Below are 19,634 nucleotides of genomic sequence, written 5' to 3' on the forward strand. Positions count from 1 at the left end.
AATCCCCCACGGATTTCCCTATTACGACCTCTGAAATTAACATGCCCCTTCCGGAAAAGGGACCAATGTAGACGAGCCCAAAATGTGTAGCTGGAGTCAGCTTACCTTAAGCCGCGCTGTGATGGCATCCACACAGAGGGTGGCTGATGAAAGCCAATGCTCCCATCAGCTTCCCTTACTCCTCACAGAAGGAAGAGTACCAGACACCAATGGGGGCTTCCTTCAGCATTTGATTTACAGGTCTATACTAGACCCACTAAATTGAATACTAGAAAGTCATCCCAGGTGCCCAGGGGGGATAGGACTCAGACCCCCCACCCTGTACTTTACAGGCAACTGCCTTATCCACTCCAGAACACACTTTACCACCCTCCCTTCAAACACAGTCAAACAAATGCTCACAGACAAACACTTTGATACTCACCCCACCAGCTTACAACACAGCGCCCCCCAAAAGCCACACTTACCTGAGCGCCTCTTAGATGTTTTCCAGGCAAACTCTCCTGTTGGCTACTGCTCTGTTGGTTGCTCACTGCATTTGTGCTGCGTCTATTTTGGCATGATTTTCCGGAAATGCTTTTACAGAAAAGTTTTCTGTTAAAAGCATTTTCGGAACAGAGCGTCTAGATTGGCCCAGACGCTTTTCCGCAAAAGCACTTTTTGCGCAAAAGCATCCGTGCCAATCTAGACGCGCTTTTCTGCAAAAAAGCCCCGATCGCCATTTTCGCAATCGGGGCTTTTTTGCGGAAAACAAATCTGAGCTGTCTACACTGGCCCTTTTGCACAAAAGCTTTGCGCAAAAGGGACTTTTGCCTGAACAAGAGCAGACTAGTATTTCCGCAAGAAGCACTGATTTCTTACAGTAGAAAGTCAGTACTTTTGCGGAAATTCAAGCGGCCAGTGTAGACCGCTGGCAAGTTTTTCTGGAAAAGCGGCTGATTTTCCAGAAAAACTGGCCAGTCTAGACACAGCCTTGCTGTGGCTGCCTTTTTATAAGGCTGCTGGCTAACCCTGTCTCAAAGCCTTGCTGCTAATCCAATCAGCCCTTGAAGGCCCACCTGGAACACAGCATTCCCAATTAACACTTTTCAAACTGCTGCTCTTTTCAAACCGCCAAATACACAGTCAAACAAATGCTCACAGACAGACAAACACTTGAATACTCACCCCACCAGCTTACAACACAGCCCCCCCCCCCCAGAAGCTACACTTATCTGAGCTCCTCTTGGACATTTCCCAGGCAAACGCCCCTGTTGGCTGCTGCCCTAACTGGGTTGAGTTAGTTGGGATTGGTCCTGCTTTGGGCAGGGGGCTGGACTCAATTACCTCCTGAGGTCTCTTCCAGCCCTATGATTCTATGATTCTAAAATTGACCTTTGGAGCATCTATCACCTGGTAAAGTATAGATGCGATCAGCATGATCCTCAGTGATCAGCTCAGTGACTTGTAAACAGCATTGCTTGTCCTGTAAGTCCAAATACTCTGGGTAAAGTGTGAGGGAACCCAGCTCTGTCCCCTGGAAGGGACAGGGCCGAAGGCAGAAGGGGCGAGGGCTGCCAAGAGTGTGCCACACCAGCCTGCAGGCAACCCTCAGCCCTCCTGGAGCATGGCACCGCCCCTCCAACCCTCAGAGTTGGGTGGAGTGTGTGGTGTAGTGATCTGGTGGCAATCTAAAAGGCCCGGGACTCCAGCCACTGCTGCAGCAGCAGCAATGGTGACCAGGAGCCCTGAGCCCTTTTGAATTGCTAGGACCTGAGGCAATTGCCCCCGGTACCCCTCCCTGTCAGTGGGCCTGCTGGAGAACTATCCCAATGGGACTTCTGTGACTGCATCCTGTCACGCTGAAATTTAACAAGGCAGTTCAGGAACATAAATTAAATTAGTGGAAAGAGCATTAGTCATTTAATGGCAAGGCCACTAAATAGTGTGAGATGAAAGGTTTCTTGTGGGCCTTCAGTACTGCTCTTGAGAGCAATTAAAAAGGGACACATTATTCCAGCTATTGCTGACAGCTCCCTCAAGCAAATCAGAGAAAGGAGGACAAAGTTAGCCAGACAAAAAGAGAGAGAGAAAGGGAATGTATAAAAAAGGACAGCGAGGAAGAAGAGACAATGAAGAAACAACTGAATTTATAAATTAAAGACTAATTCAGCTGAGTTTAATTCAAAAGCAAGAAATGATTCTAGTTTTTTCTGGTTCCATAAAATCTTTACCCCCTTTGATTCTCCAGTATGAGTAAAAGCCCATCTCACTCAATTAATGAAACAAAATATTTAATCATCGGGAAGAAAAAAGAGCTCATTGGCAGAAACCACCTTGAGAGTGGGCTTCTGTCTGTTTAGCCTACCTTGGGTTTTATCTCTAGATGGCATCTCTTTCCAATAAACCATGCCCATTTTCAGAAGCTGTTGTGAAAATTTAGCTCTATTCCTCCAGACACTCCTTGTCTAACTTCCCGTCTTGGAAGCAAGGAAGCCTGCTTGCATGGAAGCATTTTTACAGGTGCAAAACACAAACCCGACCTCACAGAATAGTTTGAGACCATCTAGACACGATGGCTAGCAAGATTTTGCATTTCTCAGGTTTTCTCTTAATGTCCTCCTGATGTGATGGGACTATCACTGTTACCAAGTACGAGTAGACCCCTAGGTGGCTGCTAAGGCTGATCCTTCAACCACAAGTTCTACTACAGCAAGGAGAGATGTTTCTAGGTACAGCAGGAGGCTGCTGACCATGACTAGAAGCCAGTCTCTCCTTCCTCCTGTGCCTATTCTCTTCTTCATCCTATTGGCAGGCAAATTCAAAATGCAGGAGGCCATTGCGTACGAGTTTTCTCCATTTTGAGAAATCCTGAGCGAGTGTCTCCCAAGTGCAATGTCAATGTTGCACTTCTTTTAAGTTATCCTTTAGCAAGTTCTTATAATGCTTCTGTAGTTCTCCCATATTACAGTATCCTTCTTTCCGCTGAGACAATAGGGCCTGGCATCCGAACGTGACCAGTCCAGTGAAATTGCTGATGGATGATCATTGCCTCAATACTGATGGTCTTTGCCTCTTCCAGAACACAGATGTTAGTGCATCTATCTTCCCACTTGATCTTCAAGATCTTGTGGAGCCAGTGTTGCTAGTACCTCTCAAGGATTTTTAAGTGATGTCTGTAGGTTGTCCAGGTTTCAGACTCATACAATAGTGTTGGTAGAATGACGGTTCGGTGCCCGTTCAAATGGTGTGATCTTCAAAAACCCTGTGCTGGAAACAAGCAAAGGCTGCACTGGGACAGCTCAGATGATGTTGGACTTCTACATCAATATCTGCCTTGGATGAAAGATAACTTCCAAAGTAGAGAAAATGATTGACATTCTCCAGTGCCTCTCCCTTAATTCTAATAGATGGGGCGTATGGTACCTCGTTTGGCGAGGGCTGGTCCAATGGTCCTAACACCAGTCATTAATGGTTATTTTATACATTGCAAGCACCCTGCGCCCCAGGAAGGATGGGGCCCCATTGTGCTAGGTGCTGTACATAACTCTATGAAAACCTACTCTCTGTTTTGGAGGGTTTACAGTCTAAGCGGGGTTCCTGCCCCAGTCAGGGCTTATTCTCTTGCATGTCCAGGCTTTGGTGCTGTGCTTAGTTCTGTACCTGGCCCTGCCACGCACCTTGCTCCTGCTTCAGCCAAAGCCCCGCCCACACCTGTGCGCGCCTCCCCTCCCCCGCGGAATGGTTTCTCCCAGGGCTGGGCTACTCCGCGCAGTGGAGCTACCTCAGAGGCGCGAGGCGGAGAGCGCGCGCTCGCTCGCAGCCCCGCCCCTGAAGAGGCGTGGCCTTCAGCACCCGGCCCCGCCCCTCCACGACATCCCTAGCCCCGGCGGCCATTTTGTCTCAGTGTCGCTCCTGCCCAGCGCAGCGGTGGTTGTGGTTCCCCTCGCTCAGTCCCTCAGCGCCCCGACCCGTGTCAGAGCCGGTCCGAAGGGCGGCTCCGTAGATGGCCAGCTTTCCCCCGAGTGTCAACGAGAAGCTCATCGGTGAGGGGGGGCTTGGAATGGATCACAGTGTGGCCACGAGGGGGGTGCAGCGTGTTGGGGGCCCTGGCGGGGAGGGGGAGGAGGTGGGCATGGGGGCTCTGGTGGGGGTGGGGGGATGTGAGCATGGGGGGGCTCTGGTGGGGGTGGGGGGATGTGAGCATGGGGGGGGCTCTGGTGGGGGTGGGGGGATGTGAGCATGGGGGGGGCTCTGGTGGGGGTGGGGGGATGTGAGCATGGGGGGGGCTCTGGTGGGGGTGGGGGGAGTGTGAGCATGGGGGGGGCTCTGGTGGGGGTGGGGGGAGTGTGAGCATGGGGGGGGCTCTGGTGGGGGTGGGGGGAGTGTGAGCATGGGGGGGGCTCTGGTGGGGGTGGGGGGAGTGTGAGCATGGGGGGGCTCTGGTGGGGGTGGGGGGAGTGTGAGCATGGGGGGGGCTCTGGTGGGGGTGGGGGGAGTGTGAGCATGGGGGGGCTCTGGTGGGGGTGGGGGGATGTGAGCATGGGGGGGCTCTGGTGGGGGTGGGGGGAGTGTGAGCATGGGGGGGCTCTGGTGGGGGTGGGGGGATGTGAGCATGGGGGGGCTCTGGTGGGGGTGGGGGGATGTGAGCATGGGGGGGCTCTGGTGGGGGTGGGGGGGAGTGTGAGCATGGGGGGGTTCTGGCGGGGGCGGGGGGGAGTGTGAGCATGGGGGGGTTCTGGCGGGGGCGGGGGGGGAGTGTGAGCATGGGGGGTTCTGGCGGGGGCGGGGGGGAGTGTGAGCATGGGGGGGTTCTGGCGGGGGCGGGGGGGAGTGTGAGCATGGGGGGGTTCTGGTGGGGGCGGGGGGACTGTGAGCATGGGGGGGTTCTGGTGGGGGTGGGGGAATAGGGGTTCTGAGGTTGGGAGAGTGGGAGTATGGGGGGTTCTGGTGGGGGCTGGGAGTGGGGGTATGGGGGCTTTGGTGGGGGGCGTGGGGGTAGGGGGGTTCTGGGGTTGGGGGGCATGGGGAGCTAGTACTCTCACTGGAAGTGGAGAAAAATCTCTGGCGAGGTGTGGGCAGTGCAGTGCAGGGTTGGGGAGTGTGGGGTTGGGCTCTCCCTGTATACTAGTTGGAGGAAATGTTGGGTGGTGAGAGGGGGCTTCTGGGAGTCTGAGAGTGGATGGAGAGATTGAGATGTGGGGTACCAAGAAGGAACCCAGGCAGTGGTGGCTATTGATATAGTATAAAGGTACTAAAAGCTTCCAGCTATGTGGCTGCAAAAAATTAAAGCTATAAGCTTTGTTAGAATCTGCATTGTGGTCGTTTTGGGGATGATCCAGCTAGTGCCAAGTTGGTCATAGGTTTTGGCCACATTAAGAAGCATCTAGAGATGCCTGAGGGGGGAGGGAGACCTTGTTGGCTTCCATGGAAGGGAAGGAAGATGGGGGGAGCTGCACGTAGCTGCAGAGCAGTTTTTTCAGACCATGAATGTCAACGCCTCCATTTAACTTGATGCAACAATCTAGATTGGCAGAATTTTGTTCTTGCCTTTTCAGTTTTGAAATAAGAGATGACTGCTGATTTGAAATAGAAATACAGCTTAAATAAAAAATGGATTGTCTGACAATTGTTCTTTTTGTTAAAGCGATTGTGTTTCAGTCACTTGGTTTAAAAATAGCTGAATGTATATGATAGTGTACATTTTATGTGAAGTTTTTTTTGGGGGGGAATTTGTATTTTAATTTTGGTAATACAAAAAAATCCTGACAATGAAGGCATAGCAAAGCATTTCTAATGAGAAAAAAATAATAATATATATAATCTTTGCTTTAGCTATTTACTTTGTACTGGTGTTTTTAAGAGTCTCTTTTAAAGCCACAAAACATTGTATGAATACGTATTTTTCACTGTTCCATCCTTTTTTGGGAATGGTTAATAGCTGCCATTGCATATGTTGGGCTTTTTGTGTACTCACAGAGCCACCTCCCTCCATTAGATGAATACAGACAGCACGTGCAACCTGCCTGGGGCTGGTATTCATCATGAAGGGCAGGGCTGCTGCACAATTCCTTCCATTCATATTAGGGAGGCAGAAGCTAGAAGGCAGTTTACAATGCTCCTATTTCAGTATAAACCCGCAATAAAATTTGCATGTTCATTAAACATTTTTATAATTTCATACCAGCAATGTGTGATATTTTTGTACATGTCCCTTTCAAATTTGCATTTGTAAAGGACTTGATGAAAAGCATTATTCTGGCCTCTTACGTCTATTGCCTCCTGTAATGAGGATAATAAAACTGCCCCTGTGTTTAAATTGGAGGGACAAGATATTCAGTGTTTGAGTCCAGTAAATAAGAATAAAAATATTTATTAATTTGATTGCCTGGTGCTATTCTGCTATGGTCTTTAGAATTGGAATTTTTGGTGGTACTTTTCCATTTGCCTGGCAATACGTTGTGTTTTGTCACACATTACTAATGTAGAAGACTTTGCACACATTTCATTTTAAATTAAAAATTTCACCATGTCACTTTTCTGGTCAGCTCTACTGAAGTACTTGCTTGAATTGCAAAGTGGCAAATCTTGGTGCTATCTGTAAGACTGGAGGCTAAGGTAATTTAAATAATAGCATGAATGTGATTTCAGATGGGTTCTTATTACTTCAGGGTGTGGTTTTCCTATTGGTTAAGTAAGTACTTTTCTGCTGTTTAATGACCTGAAATTTTTGCAGTCACTACTCAGGAAGGCTTGAAATGACTGTATAGTGTGTCAACCATTTTTTCTAGCCAAAAAATAATGAAAAAATACTTTAATATGCCTGACTTAAAAAAAATAGCTTTAGAAATATCAGCAGTGTTCGTTATAAGTTTAAAATATGCTGAATTTCTTGTTCACATTTTAAATGGAATTTCCTTTTTTTTTTATAGCAAGATCACGTCCTATAGGAGAACTCTTAGCCCCAACATCTCCTTTTGATAAGAAGTGTGGACGTGAAAACTGGACTGTTGCTTTTGCACCTGATGGATCTTACTTTGCTTGGTCACAAGGACATCGCATAGTAAAGCTTGTTCCCTGGACTCAGTGCTTTAATAACTTGTAAGATTAAACATTGTGCTGTTTGCTATCAAATTCAGTTTCTCTCCTATTTCTTCCTTTTGTAAAAGAATCTGAGGTGACCTGCAAAAGAAAAAAAAAACAGGCTGGTGTGCTGGTTTTGCTTCTTTTAAGATGTATAAATGAGAAATTGGATTATTTGGGTTTTTAATCTATAAATTGTTTGTATTCCTTTTATATAAGGAGGAGACAGGGCACTAGTGAGAACACAAGTAAAAGACAGACTTGTGCATTAAGAGAGGAAGTGAACTTAAATTTTTGCTTAACTTCCTGAAACACAGAGGGAAGCTGTTTTATGAGATTCAGATAGCCTACCTCTTCAGTTGAGAACTAGGGGAAGCTCCCTCTTCAGTTCTTTGGGTCTCCAACAAAATCAGGGAGCATGACCATATATTCTTGACATCGCTAAACTTAAAAAACAAGCAGAATATTCTCACCATTTTTTCAGCACATAAAATAAAACCTGTGGCACAGTTTTGTTTCATTTGTAGGTCATTCTTTTTGACAAAGATATCTATATTCCCCAATATAGCAAATATATTTTCTCTGTATTGTGCTCATTTTATTAATTCTTTTATGTAGGTATCAATGTCTGTAGGGTGTTTCTAATTAAATGTGGTGTTTTGAATGGTATATTGGTAAGTTGTAAGAGAACAGAAAGGATCCCTCTCTATTCCAATCTTTATTTTAACAAATTAAAATACTTAACTCTAATATAAATTCAGATTCTCACTAAATTTTTCAGTTTAAGTATAGCATGTAAAAGCTAACTACTCTTTATAGAGGCAGAATTCAGCAACTAAAATGTATTGCTATAATGGGAAAGGTTTTAGGATGTGGCAAACTCTCTTTACAACTGTGAAACAAGGGACTGTTATTTTGAAATCCTAAGTGACGATACTTTAGATAGGTGCATTGTGGCTGTTCATAGATTTTTTGAAATAAAATACTCTATTCCTGATGTTTATAGAGTAAAACTTATTGCTTCTAAAATGCTGACTTGTTTTACAGTTTGTTACATGGCACAAAGAATGTTCCAAATTCAGTCAATTCAAGACTTTCAAGACAAAACAGTGACAGTGGCCAAAAAAATAAGCCTTGTGAGCATATAATTGACTGTGGTGATATAGTCTGGAGTCTTGCTTTTGGGTCTTCAGTGCCTGAAAAACAGAGTCGCTGTGTGAATATAGAATGGCATCGATTCAAATTTGGACAAGATCAGCTTCTGCTTGCAACTGGCTTAAACAATGGGCGCATCAAAATATGGGATGCATACACAGGTACAGGAGTGTGTTCAAAATGTTTGTCTTGCCATTGTCAATTAGTGCCGCACTGCAGCTAGATCATCTACTAAAATAGCTAGTCTATCTGTGTATTAGTTTATGAATGCCAATTTGAAAGCTAGTTAAAATGAACGAATTTAGGTCTAAAAATAGAAGGAACCTGTGCAACTACAATTATACTGAAGAAATGCTGTTGAAAGGGAAAATGCTTCATTTGTGCTTCTTCATTGTCTCTGGGCTAAACTGGCAGATGGCATACCAAATCATTGTTTTGTTACTGCTTTATCTCGCCTGTTAATGCACCTTAGAACTTGGGTGTGGCAGAGAACTGGGGAATATAGGGAAGAAATACTGGTTTAGGCCTCTGTCCATAGAAGTGTGTAAGTAGGTACTTGATATGGGACTACTAATTTGAATTTTTAGGGTTTGGGTTTTTTTAATGCAAAACTAAGCATTCCAGGTAGGAAAAGGGTTCCCTTTTGTACTTCATTTATGGGGAAGGTTTTTTAAAGATAATTATTGTGTCCCCTCTCCCCCCGCTTAAAATAGGTGATATTGATGAGATTAAAACAGGCTGATAGTTGTAACCTTTGAATTTACAAAAGGAGGAGGTCCTCCAGTCTAACTTGTAATTACCATCATATTGGGCAAAACGGTGCTTTAATCTAAAGTTAAAAGGTAATTCACTTAGATTAGGTATCCGAGAACTAATCTTGTTAGTGCATGTAGATTTTAGAAGTGTAGTTTTTCAAGACCTAGCCAAAGTTGAAAGATTAAATACATCTTATCGCTATGAAGTATGTATACAAGATAAATTTCTTTGCATATTTTAGATATATCTGTGTTCTAGCCAGTCTCCAAAATAGGCAGAGAGGAAGGAATTTTATTTTTGATTTATTTCTGGGTGTTTGATTTGAGTAAAAACTGCTAATGCACTTTTTCTCTTAATCGGAATCATTCTTGTGCAACAGGAAAACTCCTCCTTAACCTGATGGATCATACTGAAGTGGTCAGAGATTTAACGTTTGCCCCAGATGGCAGTCTCATATTAGTGTCTGCATCAAGAGATAAAACACTAAGAGTGTGGGACCTGAAAGATGATGGTATGCTTCTGTTTGATATGGGTTTTTTTGTTTTGGGGTTTTTTTTTGTTTGTTTGTTTGTTTTTGAAGTTCACTTGTTGGGCGAGCATATAGCAATCTGCAGTCGTCAGCAGCAATATCCATGTACATGTTCAATGATTAAACCTTTATTAAGTAAGGATGTTGAGGTGGATAATTGACTAATCATGTAGTCGATACAATTTGTGTCAACTACATGATTAGTCAATAAAGGAAGGCGCTCAGAAGTAGCTACCCTCGCTGCGGTTCTGTAGTTTAAATGTTGAAGGAGACAGGCATGCAGGCAGCCCGGCTCCTACAACATTTAAATTAAAGAGGCGCAATGGGGGTAGGTCCTGCACCAGTGTGAGCCAAGACTGTTGTGATTCTTCATTTTAAATGTAGTAAGAGCTGGGCCACAGTGGCACCGCAGAGACAGTGCTGGGGGAATCAGCTTTTTAAGCTCTGTTTCCTATTCCTCCATCATTGCTGCCCCTGTATCAGTCAGCAATGGGGCGGAGGGGGGAGGAAGTAGTCATCTTTACTCTCCAGTAAGCTTAGGCTTATCGAGCACAGGGTGTCCTGGTATACATCTGTTCTGTACTAAAGTAGTTGACGCTTGTAGGAACTTATAAGTCCTCCCATTTCCCGCTCTTAAGTCACTGAAAAAAATCCCCAATTTGTGTAAATGGAAGTCAGTCGCAGGAAAAAAATTCGCTGCTTTAAGTTGTTTCACTATAAGTCCAAGTTTTTTGGACTGTCGACTACTCTCCTGCATCCCTATTATTGATCTCAGCCAGCTGGTAATAGCCATTTAATATTTATCCATATATGTCGACCAGTGGTCCCCCACCTTTTGGGGCTGCCGGGGGGCGGGGCCACTCACTCACTGGGCACCCAGGGGCGGGGCCACCCATATGCTGCATGCCCGGTGCTGGCGCCACTCCTGTGCTGCGCGCCCAGAGGTGGAGCTGCCCCTGCGCTGTGCGCCCAGGGGGCCGGCGCCGCTCCCATGCGCCGCGCGCCCAGGGGGCCGGGACACCCATACACCACGCTTCCGGGGCTGGCGCCAGCCCTGATCAGTCAGCAGGCGCACAGAAATGCCATGGCGCCCACAGGCACCACGTTGGGGACCACTGATGTAGACTGTATCTACTCCTCAGTAAGGTGTGTCCGTGAGGTTCAGTAGCCAGTTACCATAATATGTGTGTTGACCCTGCTGGTTAAGATAGAATTCTGAGGCTATTTCAATATGGCAAGTGACTTTTATACAGTCAGCATCTCTTTAAAACAAAGTAGTGTAGCACAATAATACAATATTTTTCAGAAAACAGCTTATTGAAAGGATAAATACAATTGGATTTGGAATTGATTGTTCATGGGGATTACTAGTCTGGAACTATTCTCCTAGTTATGCCACTTTTTCATTTGCAGGAAATATGATGAAAGTATTAAGAGGGCACCAGAATTGGGTGTATGGCTGTGCTTTTTCTCCAGACTCTTCCATTCTTTGTTCAGTTGGAGCCAGTAAAGCAGTATGTATCAGAGTTTCTTGTTCATATGTTTATTATTGAATTGTGTGTATAATCATTTTAAATCTAAGTAACAAATAAAGCTTGTGCTCGGTGTCATGAACTTCTAATTTTTATGATGCAAGAAGTTGCATGAAATAAATTGAAGTAAACTACCTAAGATGCCTTCATACGCTGATTAGTGAACGGAGAACTTGCACTGCTTTTAGTTGAAGAAACTTTAAGCATCCTTTGAAGTAGCTTGCACATCTGCATCTGTTCATAAAATAAAAATAAAGAAAGTAAAATGTAGTGTTAAGAATGGAATATCTAGTCTACTGTTTTAATCAATTTGTCTTGCTGTTGATTTTATCCTTTCTATTTCCCGCTCAATTAAAAGGACTTTTCAAAGTCTGAGCTGGTCATGGTCTCCTCTGCTGAATAAAAATGTTTCCACATATTCTCAAATACAACTAGCACTCGTATATCTAAAACATCTAGAATGAAGAACAGCATATTGGTTCTGTTTCCATCTGTATTCTAATGTCCTGCTAGAGAACTGAAAGCAGTGCAGGTAAAGCACGTTTTATGATAAACTGCTCTTCTTGGCACTGTAAACCTATTAGTGTAAAATAAAGGAAAGAGAAAAGACTAGTGTATAGTTTCTATGACTAGTATACTAAAGTTAATTGATTAGCAAAACCATAATTAATATGAACATTGAAGACTAATTACTAGGATAATTGTTAGAATGCGTTATATTTTTAAAAAAGTTTGGTAAATTATCAGTTCAGATTCGATAGAGAACAGTCTAGTTCTTTAAAATAGAACAGATGTGGATGTATTCATTGATATTTTTAGGCTGTGTGTTTTCCATAAGCTTCTTGCTTTCCCTGTCACAGGTGGTGGCAGCAATATTGGTGTGATTGAGGGTAAGCTGGCACCACTCACAAAGGCGCACAATGGTGTTAGCTGGGCAGAAAGAGTGGCATCTCTGGCTACCAGGCTGGGGGCGAACTTTACCATAGGACGAAGTAACCTTGCGTTCGACTGCAAGGTGTACTGTACGTACGCAGGTGCTGGTTGATGTCCACTTTCTGCTTTTTTTCTTTCTTTTCTTTTTTTTTAATTTTCACAGCAGTGAAACCCATTGACTCCTAAAACTTAAATTTTATTTTCCAGTTTTATGAAATATTGGGGTCTTATTAGTGAAACTGGTCAGCACGATACTTGTAACTAACTGACTTGAAAAATGGTTTCATTTAGTAATTATGTGAGGCACTAATACCATTTTCTTTGGTTAAATTTGTTTGCATTTAGACATTGTTAGAATTTAATCTGTAGTAAAATTGTACTGGGGAGGTGGAAAAGACCTAAAGAGCACTTACAGGGACAGATTTAATATAGTTATGTACCCATAAATTGTTAGCCTATTTTCTGTAACATTACATTAAAACATCATAGATCCTTCATTAAGATAGTCTGCACAGTCATCAGTGCAGTTTTCCATAGTAAACTACATGTAAAATCCTCCCAAGTTAGTATTATACTCATACTTCACCAATTTCTGTAGTAATTTTCCAGCTGCTTATACATTTTACAATACTCATGTTTTGTTGATATAATTAAGCTTAAGATGCATACATTTTTTAAAATAATATGGTTACACTTCTTTGTTATGTTGCCAAAGACATTTCTTTTGGCTGTGAAAATTCTCTTTGCTTGCAGTATCTGTTTCTCTTCCTAGGCTGACGTTGGTGATCCAAGCGTATTGTAAACAAGTGATCTTAAACTCAAAGGGGATGCCACTGGAGTAACAATATGTTAACCTTACTTTTTCTGTCTGTATATTTCTTAAAATTTTGGTAATTTCTGAAAAGTGGGGAATGTAGTGCTTAACCCTATTTATTTCTGTGTATTTTAATAAAATAGTTTTATAATACATGGATTTCAGTAAAACTACATGATTAAATTGCATTGCCTTTCTTATATTTTGGCTTATTTTGTAAATAACATTAACAAACTCAAGTTAGAATTTGCATGTCTGCTTTAATTTTTTAAAAAACTGATTTTAATCTGAGTATGACACGAGCATATTTTTAATTGTAATTTATAATGCTTGATTTAATATATTCCTAAGTAAAACTAGCAGACAATTAAGAAATGTAAATGCAGCATTGTGTATCTGAGCAAAAGCTATAACATTAGCTTTTCTAATTTCAGGTTTTTCTTTGGGATATGGATAAATACACCATGATTCGGAAACTAGAAGGCCATCACAACGATGTTGTAGCTTGTGAGTTTTCCCCTGATGGAGCTTTACTGGCTACTGCATCTTATGATACTCGAGTTTATGTCTGGGATCCCCATATTGGAGTTATTCTAATGGAATTTGGGTAAGCAGAGTATTTAAATATCCCCTCTTGGAATTTACAATAAGATCTGTAACATTATACTGCTGGAGAAGTGGTGACCACTTGTTTCAGTTCGCATTTAGAAGGAAAAATTTTTGGGGGAAGTTTATCAGATGAGACAAAAATGTCATGCCCGTTGTTACAGCTGTCGCAACCAGCACTTCCTAAAGAGTTTAATTATTTTTCAAGGTGGTGGTGTTTCATTCATCACATCTGCAATAATAAATAGCTTTATCAATCACAGAATATAATTAGATTACAAGCACCCCATATCCATTACTCTGTCTTGTTTATAACGTACTTCTATAGACATCCTTCATGAGTTGAGAAGAGTCTTCCTGGGCACCTGGACTCATACTGGACTGAGAGGAACAGGGAATAATTAGAGTCCAAAACTTAAGTTCCTTAGCATTGGTTACACACTCAGTTCAGTTTAAGAACAAGTATTGAGACTTTGCAGTCCAGACACACTTTGGCTAATATATCACGGACTCTTGGGAGTATTCAGTATACAAAGAATTGTGATTTTTAACATACACAAATCATAACAGGTTAATATTTATTAACAATTGCTAAAATGGTTCAAGAGCTTATAAAAATCTTAAGGTATACCTAGTAATTGCACAGTAATTAGAAGAAGAATGCAAGGGACTGAACTAGATCATGTCTTGACGTCCCTTCCTCTCCTACAGTTTGATAATTCTGACTTGGTGGGCAGGACTAATAGTAGGGAAACAACAGGTTTGGACAGAGGGAAGTACCAAATTGAGACCAAGCACTAAGATTTTATTTCCTGGGAGAAAACTGCTCTATGTTGTAACAGTGGGGCTGCACCTTCTGCTCATTGTGCTCACCAACTCCCTTGTCACAAGGGGTAGGCATCCCCGGCTCCCCCCACAGTCACCAGGGAGGCCCAGGCTGTGGTGGTGCCAGCCTGGGCCCCTTCCCCATCTCCTCCCTGCCAGCCTGGTACTTTCTCTCCCCCACCCACCACGTGGTGACCGCTGGAACTTCAGCCAGCCGCTGTGCAGCAGCTGAGGGGTCTGGGGTGTACCTCAGTCACGAACCCCACCCCCACGTGGATCCCCTGATCAGCTGTTTTTAAAATGGCAGCCACTCTTAATGTGGCAGCTTCTGGAGCTTCAGCCAGCTGCTGTGTGGTGGCTCAGGGCACTGAGGTGTACCGCGCCCCCCCTCCCACCATTGGCCTCACTGCCGTTCGCCCACGCGGTCCTCCCCCTCTCCCATCCTTTCCCCACAAGCCCAGCAGCAATTTACCTTCAAGGTGCAAGGAAGGTGAGTGCTGCTGTTGAGGAGTCAGAGCCATATTTAGATCTCTAGCCTTGCAAGTCATAGGTTGCCGACCCCATTATGGAGTTAGCAGGAGGGGGAGGGGCTCAGGGATGCAGAGCGAGGTGGTGATGTCACTCTCGTGCAGGAAAAACTTTTTTAAAGGTATAGTAATATTATTAAATTCCCCTGTCTTTATAATGTGGGAGATTGTTTTGAGATGAACACTTAGCTCAAACCTCAGTTCTGTCAAAGCACTTTCTTTGCAAATGAAAATGTGTAATGCAGGACTTTGGTGCTTTAAAATCTGCTAGTGATGGTCTTGAGTATATATCTAACATTGTGATGCCTAGAACCGTGCAGCAGTATCTCTTAACTCGTACTTTGGAGACAAATGTTTTGAAGAAATTCTCATGAGGTTTAGCATTGACTGGCTAACAAACTTCTACCTAGTTTTCACTGGTTATGCTGTTAACTGAGCCTCTCTGCCTACAGGCATCTGTTTCCCGCTCCTACTCCAATATTTGCTGGGGGAGCAAATGACAGATGGGTGAGATCTGTTTCTTTTAGTCATGATGGACTGCATATTGCAAGCCTTGCTGATGATAAGTAAGTATGAGAACAAGAGTTGTCATTTGTGGTGTTCCCAGTAATTAAAAATTCCTTGTAATGCACACAACTTTTTTTAAATTGAGAACTGGCTAACTGCTTGTGGCAATGCCATGCTTTCTGAATGATGGTCTATATTATAAAACTCCCTCCCATAGTCATATAAAATAAACAAGACATGGAGTACAGGTTAGATGACTTAAATAGCATTGCAAATATACAACAGCTGAAAAATAGTGGAGAAAAAAGGTACTTTATGTAACTTGATTTCAATAAACAATTGAAATAGCGTGCATCTGTATTTGTATTTTTCAAGAAAAAAGTGAGTGTGGTTACTTGGATCATCCTGTCTTACTTTTGTGGCTTGGTATATGATTTTCGTAATGGAAAAAAAAAGAGGCATCCTGTGGCATGTTAAGATGAATCTGATGAAGTGGTTTTTATCCATGGAAGCTTATGCCCAACTAAAATCTGTTCGTCTTTAAAGTGCCACAGGGCTCCTTGTAGTTTATCAATTTAAAATCTTCTACTTTAAAAAGATAGGAAAATCATCCTATTACCTTGTTTTAGTAGCTTGCTAAACTGAGTACTGAGAACTCATGGTGGAAATAACATCTGCTAAAGTTTTTAGACTGAGTCTGCGCTTCCAGATCATCAGTTAAAAGATTTTTAGGCTGCAGAAACTCATAGCCACTTGCATTATATTTCTATAGAATTGGTATCTGTGTGATGCACAAATAATAGAACTATATAACTAAAGATACTAGTTCTCAAATGCACTGGACTGAAACATCTGACTATCAGCGGTTTTCAGTTGTCAGTTCATGGATCCCTGTGAGTCTGCAGACTGTTGATTTCCAAAGGAGTCCACACCTTCATTTAATAACTCTTGTAGAGATCTGCAAATGAAAGGTTGAAATCCATTGGACTGCATGACTGCTGGTGAAGACAGTGCATTATAAATATTTGTTAGGTTAGCACTTCATAAATTATGAATTGCATTCAGAATTTGGTACTCTACTTTTTAACAGCTTATGTTTTCCTTCCAGAATGGTGAGGTTCTGGAGTATTGAAGAAGATTATCCTGTGCAAGTTGCACCTTTGAGCAATGGGCTTTGCTGTGCCTTTTCTACTGATGGCAGTGTTCTAGCTGCTGGGCAAGTATATAGCTAATAAATAATGCTTAACACTTAACGCGCTATTATTATGCATTCTCAAAGTACCCTGCAGATGTTAACTAACAGTTCTAGCTTCCTCATTTCTAAATGCATTGTTACTTTTGATTGTTCGCAGGAGGGATCTATGATTATTCAAGCAGCCTCTAGTTTAACAAGTGTAGTTTCACTTCATTTCTTTTTAGTATTTAAGAAACGATCAAGCAGGGCACAAATGTGGGCTCGATGCATACACATTACAGTAGCATAAGTGCGAGTGCTGTAGAAGCCTTTTAGCCATCTGGGGAGAATTCTCCTTGTGGAGCCAATGATTTAGGCAGCCCTGCATACGCCCCATGAATTCCCTAGGATAGTACACTGCTATTTATAGCCTGAGCAACACCATAGCTTGAGTGAGGTCTGCTGGGTGCTTTTTTAGCCCCAGCCCAAAATCCTGAGAGCAGTGTGCAATGTCAACTATGCTATTTACCATTAGAGTTAGGGAACAAGTACAGATAGTCCCCAACTTACGACTTGGTCGTAACTCAATCTGTTCGTAAGTCAGACTTGGTTCATTTAAATGTGACCGCGCTGTTCATAAGCATGGATCGTGCATTCGAAGCTCAGGGACTGGCTGTAATGTGCTTAATGGGAGGTTGGTTGTAAGTATAAGTCGATGCGGTTGTAACTTTTGTAGTTTAGAGAGAGGATTTTGCCGGCCTTTCGCTAGCTATTGAATTGTAAGGGTATGCAATTCTGATGATAGCTCTGTGAAATAAATTGACTTTTATATGTTTGTGTGCAGAACACATGATGGAAGCGTGTACTTCTGGGCAACTCCAAAGCATGTGTCTAGTCTTCAACACTTGTGTCGCATGGCTATAAGAAGAGTGATGCCTACTAGCCAAGTCAGGAATTTGCCTGTCCCTTCCAAAGTGGTGGAGTTTCTTTCCTACCAGATTTAAATCCCTTGCATGTGACCAGTCTGCTCAAACTGGTAAAAGTACAGTTTTAAAGAAACCTCAAGCTTTACGAGCCTTCGAGCTTCAAACTCTACACATGTTCAAGATCTATTTAAATTTGATACATCTAAAAAATTTGTTCTGAATTGACATTGGTGTTTTTAATATTATTTATCGAAAAATACAATAGAAGTATTTCTGAAGTTCTCAAGACAATTTTTTTAAAATTTAACTGTGAAAACATGTACATATGTAGATGTAAGCAGCTGTGTTATCAGTGGACCTTTTAATATTTTTTTTTGATCTAGTGTATATCGTGTATATATTGCTTCTGTAGAGACATCAGATGTACCAGTGCTGTAAAGCAGAAGGATAGCTATTATTCTGGGACACTGAGTTGGACAAATATTGATTTAAAGAAGCTTAACTGCTTTAAATGTATGTACATTAGTTGGGGATCAGGACACTGATCCGCAGATGCGAAATTGTTAGCTAATTTTGTGGGGAGGTACCGCTTAGTTTTTGTTAGCTAATTTTGTTGGGAGGTACCGCTTAGTTTTCATTAGTGCTGATGTGTGGTTATGGGAAATAGGTTGAGTTGAAAGATGGAGTAGATAGAATGCAAGTCCTGGAACATCACTTCAGTTAGCAAACATGTTTATCTTTTAAAGCAGGCCTTAATTTTTGCAGCAACAAAAAGGATAGATTTAAATTGTAGGTGGTGGTGAAGAAAAAAATCCTTAAAATTTTGAAATCTAACTACTGTATTGTTGCCTGGCGTATTATCTGAAACATATGATGTTTACAGACTTCGATTGTTCTATGACCCTGTAATATCTCTTGAGGGGGTGATACTGGTTAACTGCCAAAGATAAGCAAAATGTTTGCTTCTGCCTTCTGTTATTTATCTGTACCTGCAGATACAAAGAATGTATGCATTGCATAAAATGCTTAATTATATATATTTTTTGTTCTTTTTATTAAAGACTTATACAAAAACTTTACTTTTCTGAAGCCACAATGTCTCTGTTTATGTGCAGTGAGGTGTTAAGAAAATAATTAAGTAGCTTTAGTGAAAATCTACTATTTCGTGATAATACTCTAAACCCTGAAGGGCATAGTATAGTGCATCTAATGAAGGGGAGGGTTGGTAGTGTTAAACCACACACTAGTATAACCAAGAATCTCAAAGGCACTCCTCATATAGCCATGGCCTTACACAGGCACAGAGAAATTGTTTGTCTAGGTACTTAAGAAGAAAAGTTTTACATGTATATATGTGAGTACCGCCAAAATAGTTTGTGTTAAAATGGTGTTTAAGCCCCCTCCCCAATGAAACAGGAAAATAAAAGTGAAAAAATGCAAAATGAAAAGTCTCTGGTAATTGGGATGAGCAGAATTAAACAATGGAAGTCAAGAACCAAGCAGAAATGAAAACGTGTCAGTAAATCAGTGGTGGGAAACCTAAGGCCCAGGGGCTGGATGCAGTTCCCGGTTGCCTGGATCCAGCCCCCAAGCATCGGTGAGGGAGAACCCTCCTCAGTATGGGGGAGCCCACACTGGTGCTCCGGCCTCACTGCAGGGCCGGAGCACACAGAATCTATTAGGCTGGGCCCTTCTAGGCTCTAGGTGTGTGAAGGGAATGGGGGAAGTGTCTTTATCCTCCTCAGTCAGGCCACATCAGTGAAGGTCAGGGGAGTTTTCTTGCTTCTCACGTGTGTGTGGCCCCCAACTGATTTTTTCTATGGGTCAGCAGCCTCCGATCCAAAAAAAGCTCCCCACCCTTACTCTAATGGGCAGAGGCTCAAAGAGATAGAGGCAGCCTGACAGCTGGGAGCACAGACCAGGTTCTGTGCTCACATTCCACGTGACTTAAGGGATGTGTTGAAATAGCACGTTATTTAATTTTGAAATAAGCTATTTCAAAAAGAAATGATACACAATTTGCACTATGCAAATTGTGTAACTTATTTCAACCTTAAGGTGCTGTGTAGACGCCCCCTAAATGAGCATATCCATTTCTTTGCCCAGCCCAGCTTCCCTAGCACAGTCACTGCTCTGTGGGCAAGTGCGTGTGCCCTGGGCTGCCCAACGAATCCCAGCCCACATCTCTGCTGGTAGGAGCCTCTTGACAGTATGTGTGGGTTAAGGGCACTGCTGTAGAAAGCTGTAAAATGAAAGCATAGTCATGGGACAGAGTGGAGCCGGCTCCT

At 42.7% G+C, this 19,634-nt stretch overlaps 1 protein-coding gene across 1 annotated transcript; it reads left to right on the forward strand.

Moving 5' to 3' along the window:
• The first annotated feature begins 3,866 nt into the window (after positions 1 to 3,866).
• On the forward strand, positions 3,867 to 18,425 carry WSB1 (WD repeat and SOCS box containing 1). The gene is made up of 9 exons (XM_006138591.4): positions 3,867 to 4,025; positions 6,912 to 7,080; positions 8,110 to 8,378; positions 9,353 to 9,484; positions 10,916 to 11,016; positions 13,216 to 13,388; positions 15,192 to 15,305; positions 16,355 to 16,462; positions 17,265 to 18,425. Exons 1-9 carry the CDS (start codon positions 3,986 to 3,988, stop codon positions 17,422 to 17,424), a joined length of 1,266 nt encoding a protein of 421 aa, XP_006138653.1. The 5' UTR covers positions 3,867 to 3,985; the 3' UTR covers positions 17,425 to 18,425.
• Positions 18,426 to 19,634: the final 1,209 nt, after the last annotated feature.

Source organism: Pelodiscus sinensis, chromosome 21 (genome assembly GCF_049634645.1).
Source record: "Pelodiscus sinensis isolate JC-2024 chromosome 21, ASM4963464v1, whole genome shotgun sequence".
Taxonomy (NCBI): Eukaryota; Metazoa; Chordata; order Testudines; family Trionychidae; genus Pelodiscus; species Pelodiscus sinensis.

Excerpts from the sequence above, each read along its gene's own strand:
- WSB1 (XM_006138591.4), top strand. The coding sequence starts at position 3,986 with ATGGCCAGCTTTCCCCCGAGTGTCAACGAGAAGCTCATCG. Across the intron at positions 8,379-9,352 it reads AATATGGGATGCATACACAG|GAAAACTCCTCCTTAACCTG; the intron begins GTACAGGAGTGT and ends CTTGTGCAACAG. Across the intron at positions 15,306-16,354 it reads GCAAGCCTTGCTGATGATAA|AATGGTGAGGTTCTGGAGTA; the intron begins GTAAGTATGAGA and ends TTTTCCTTCCAG.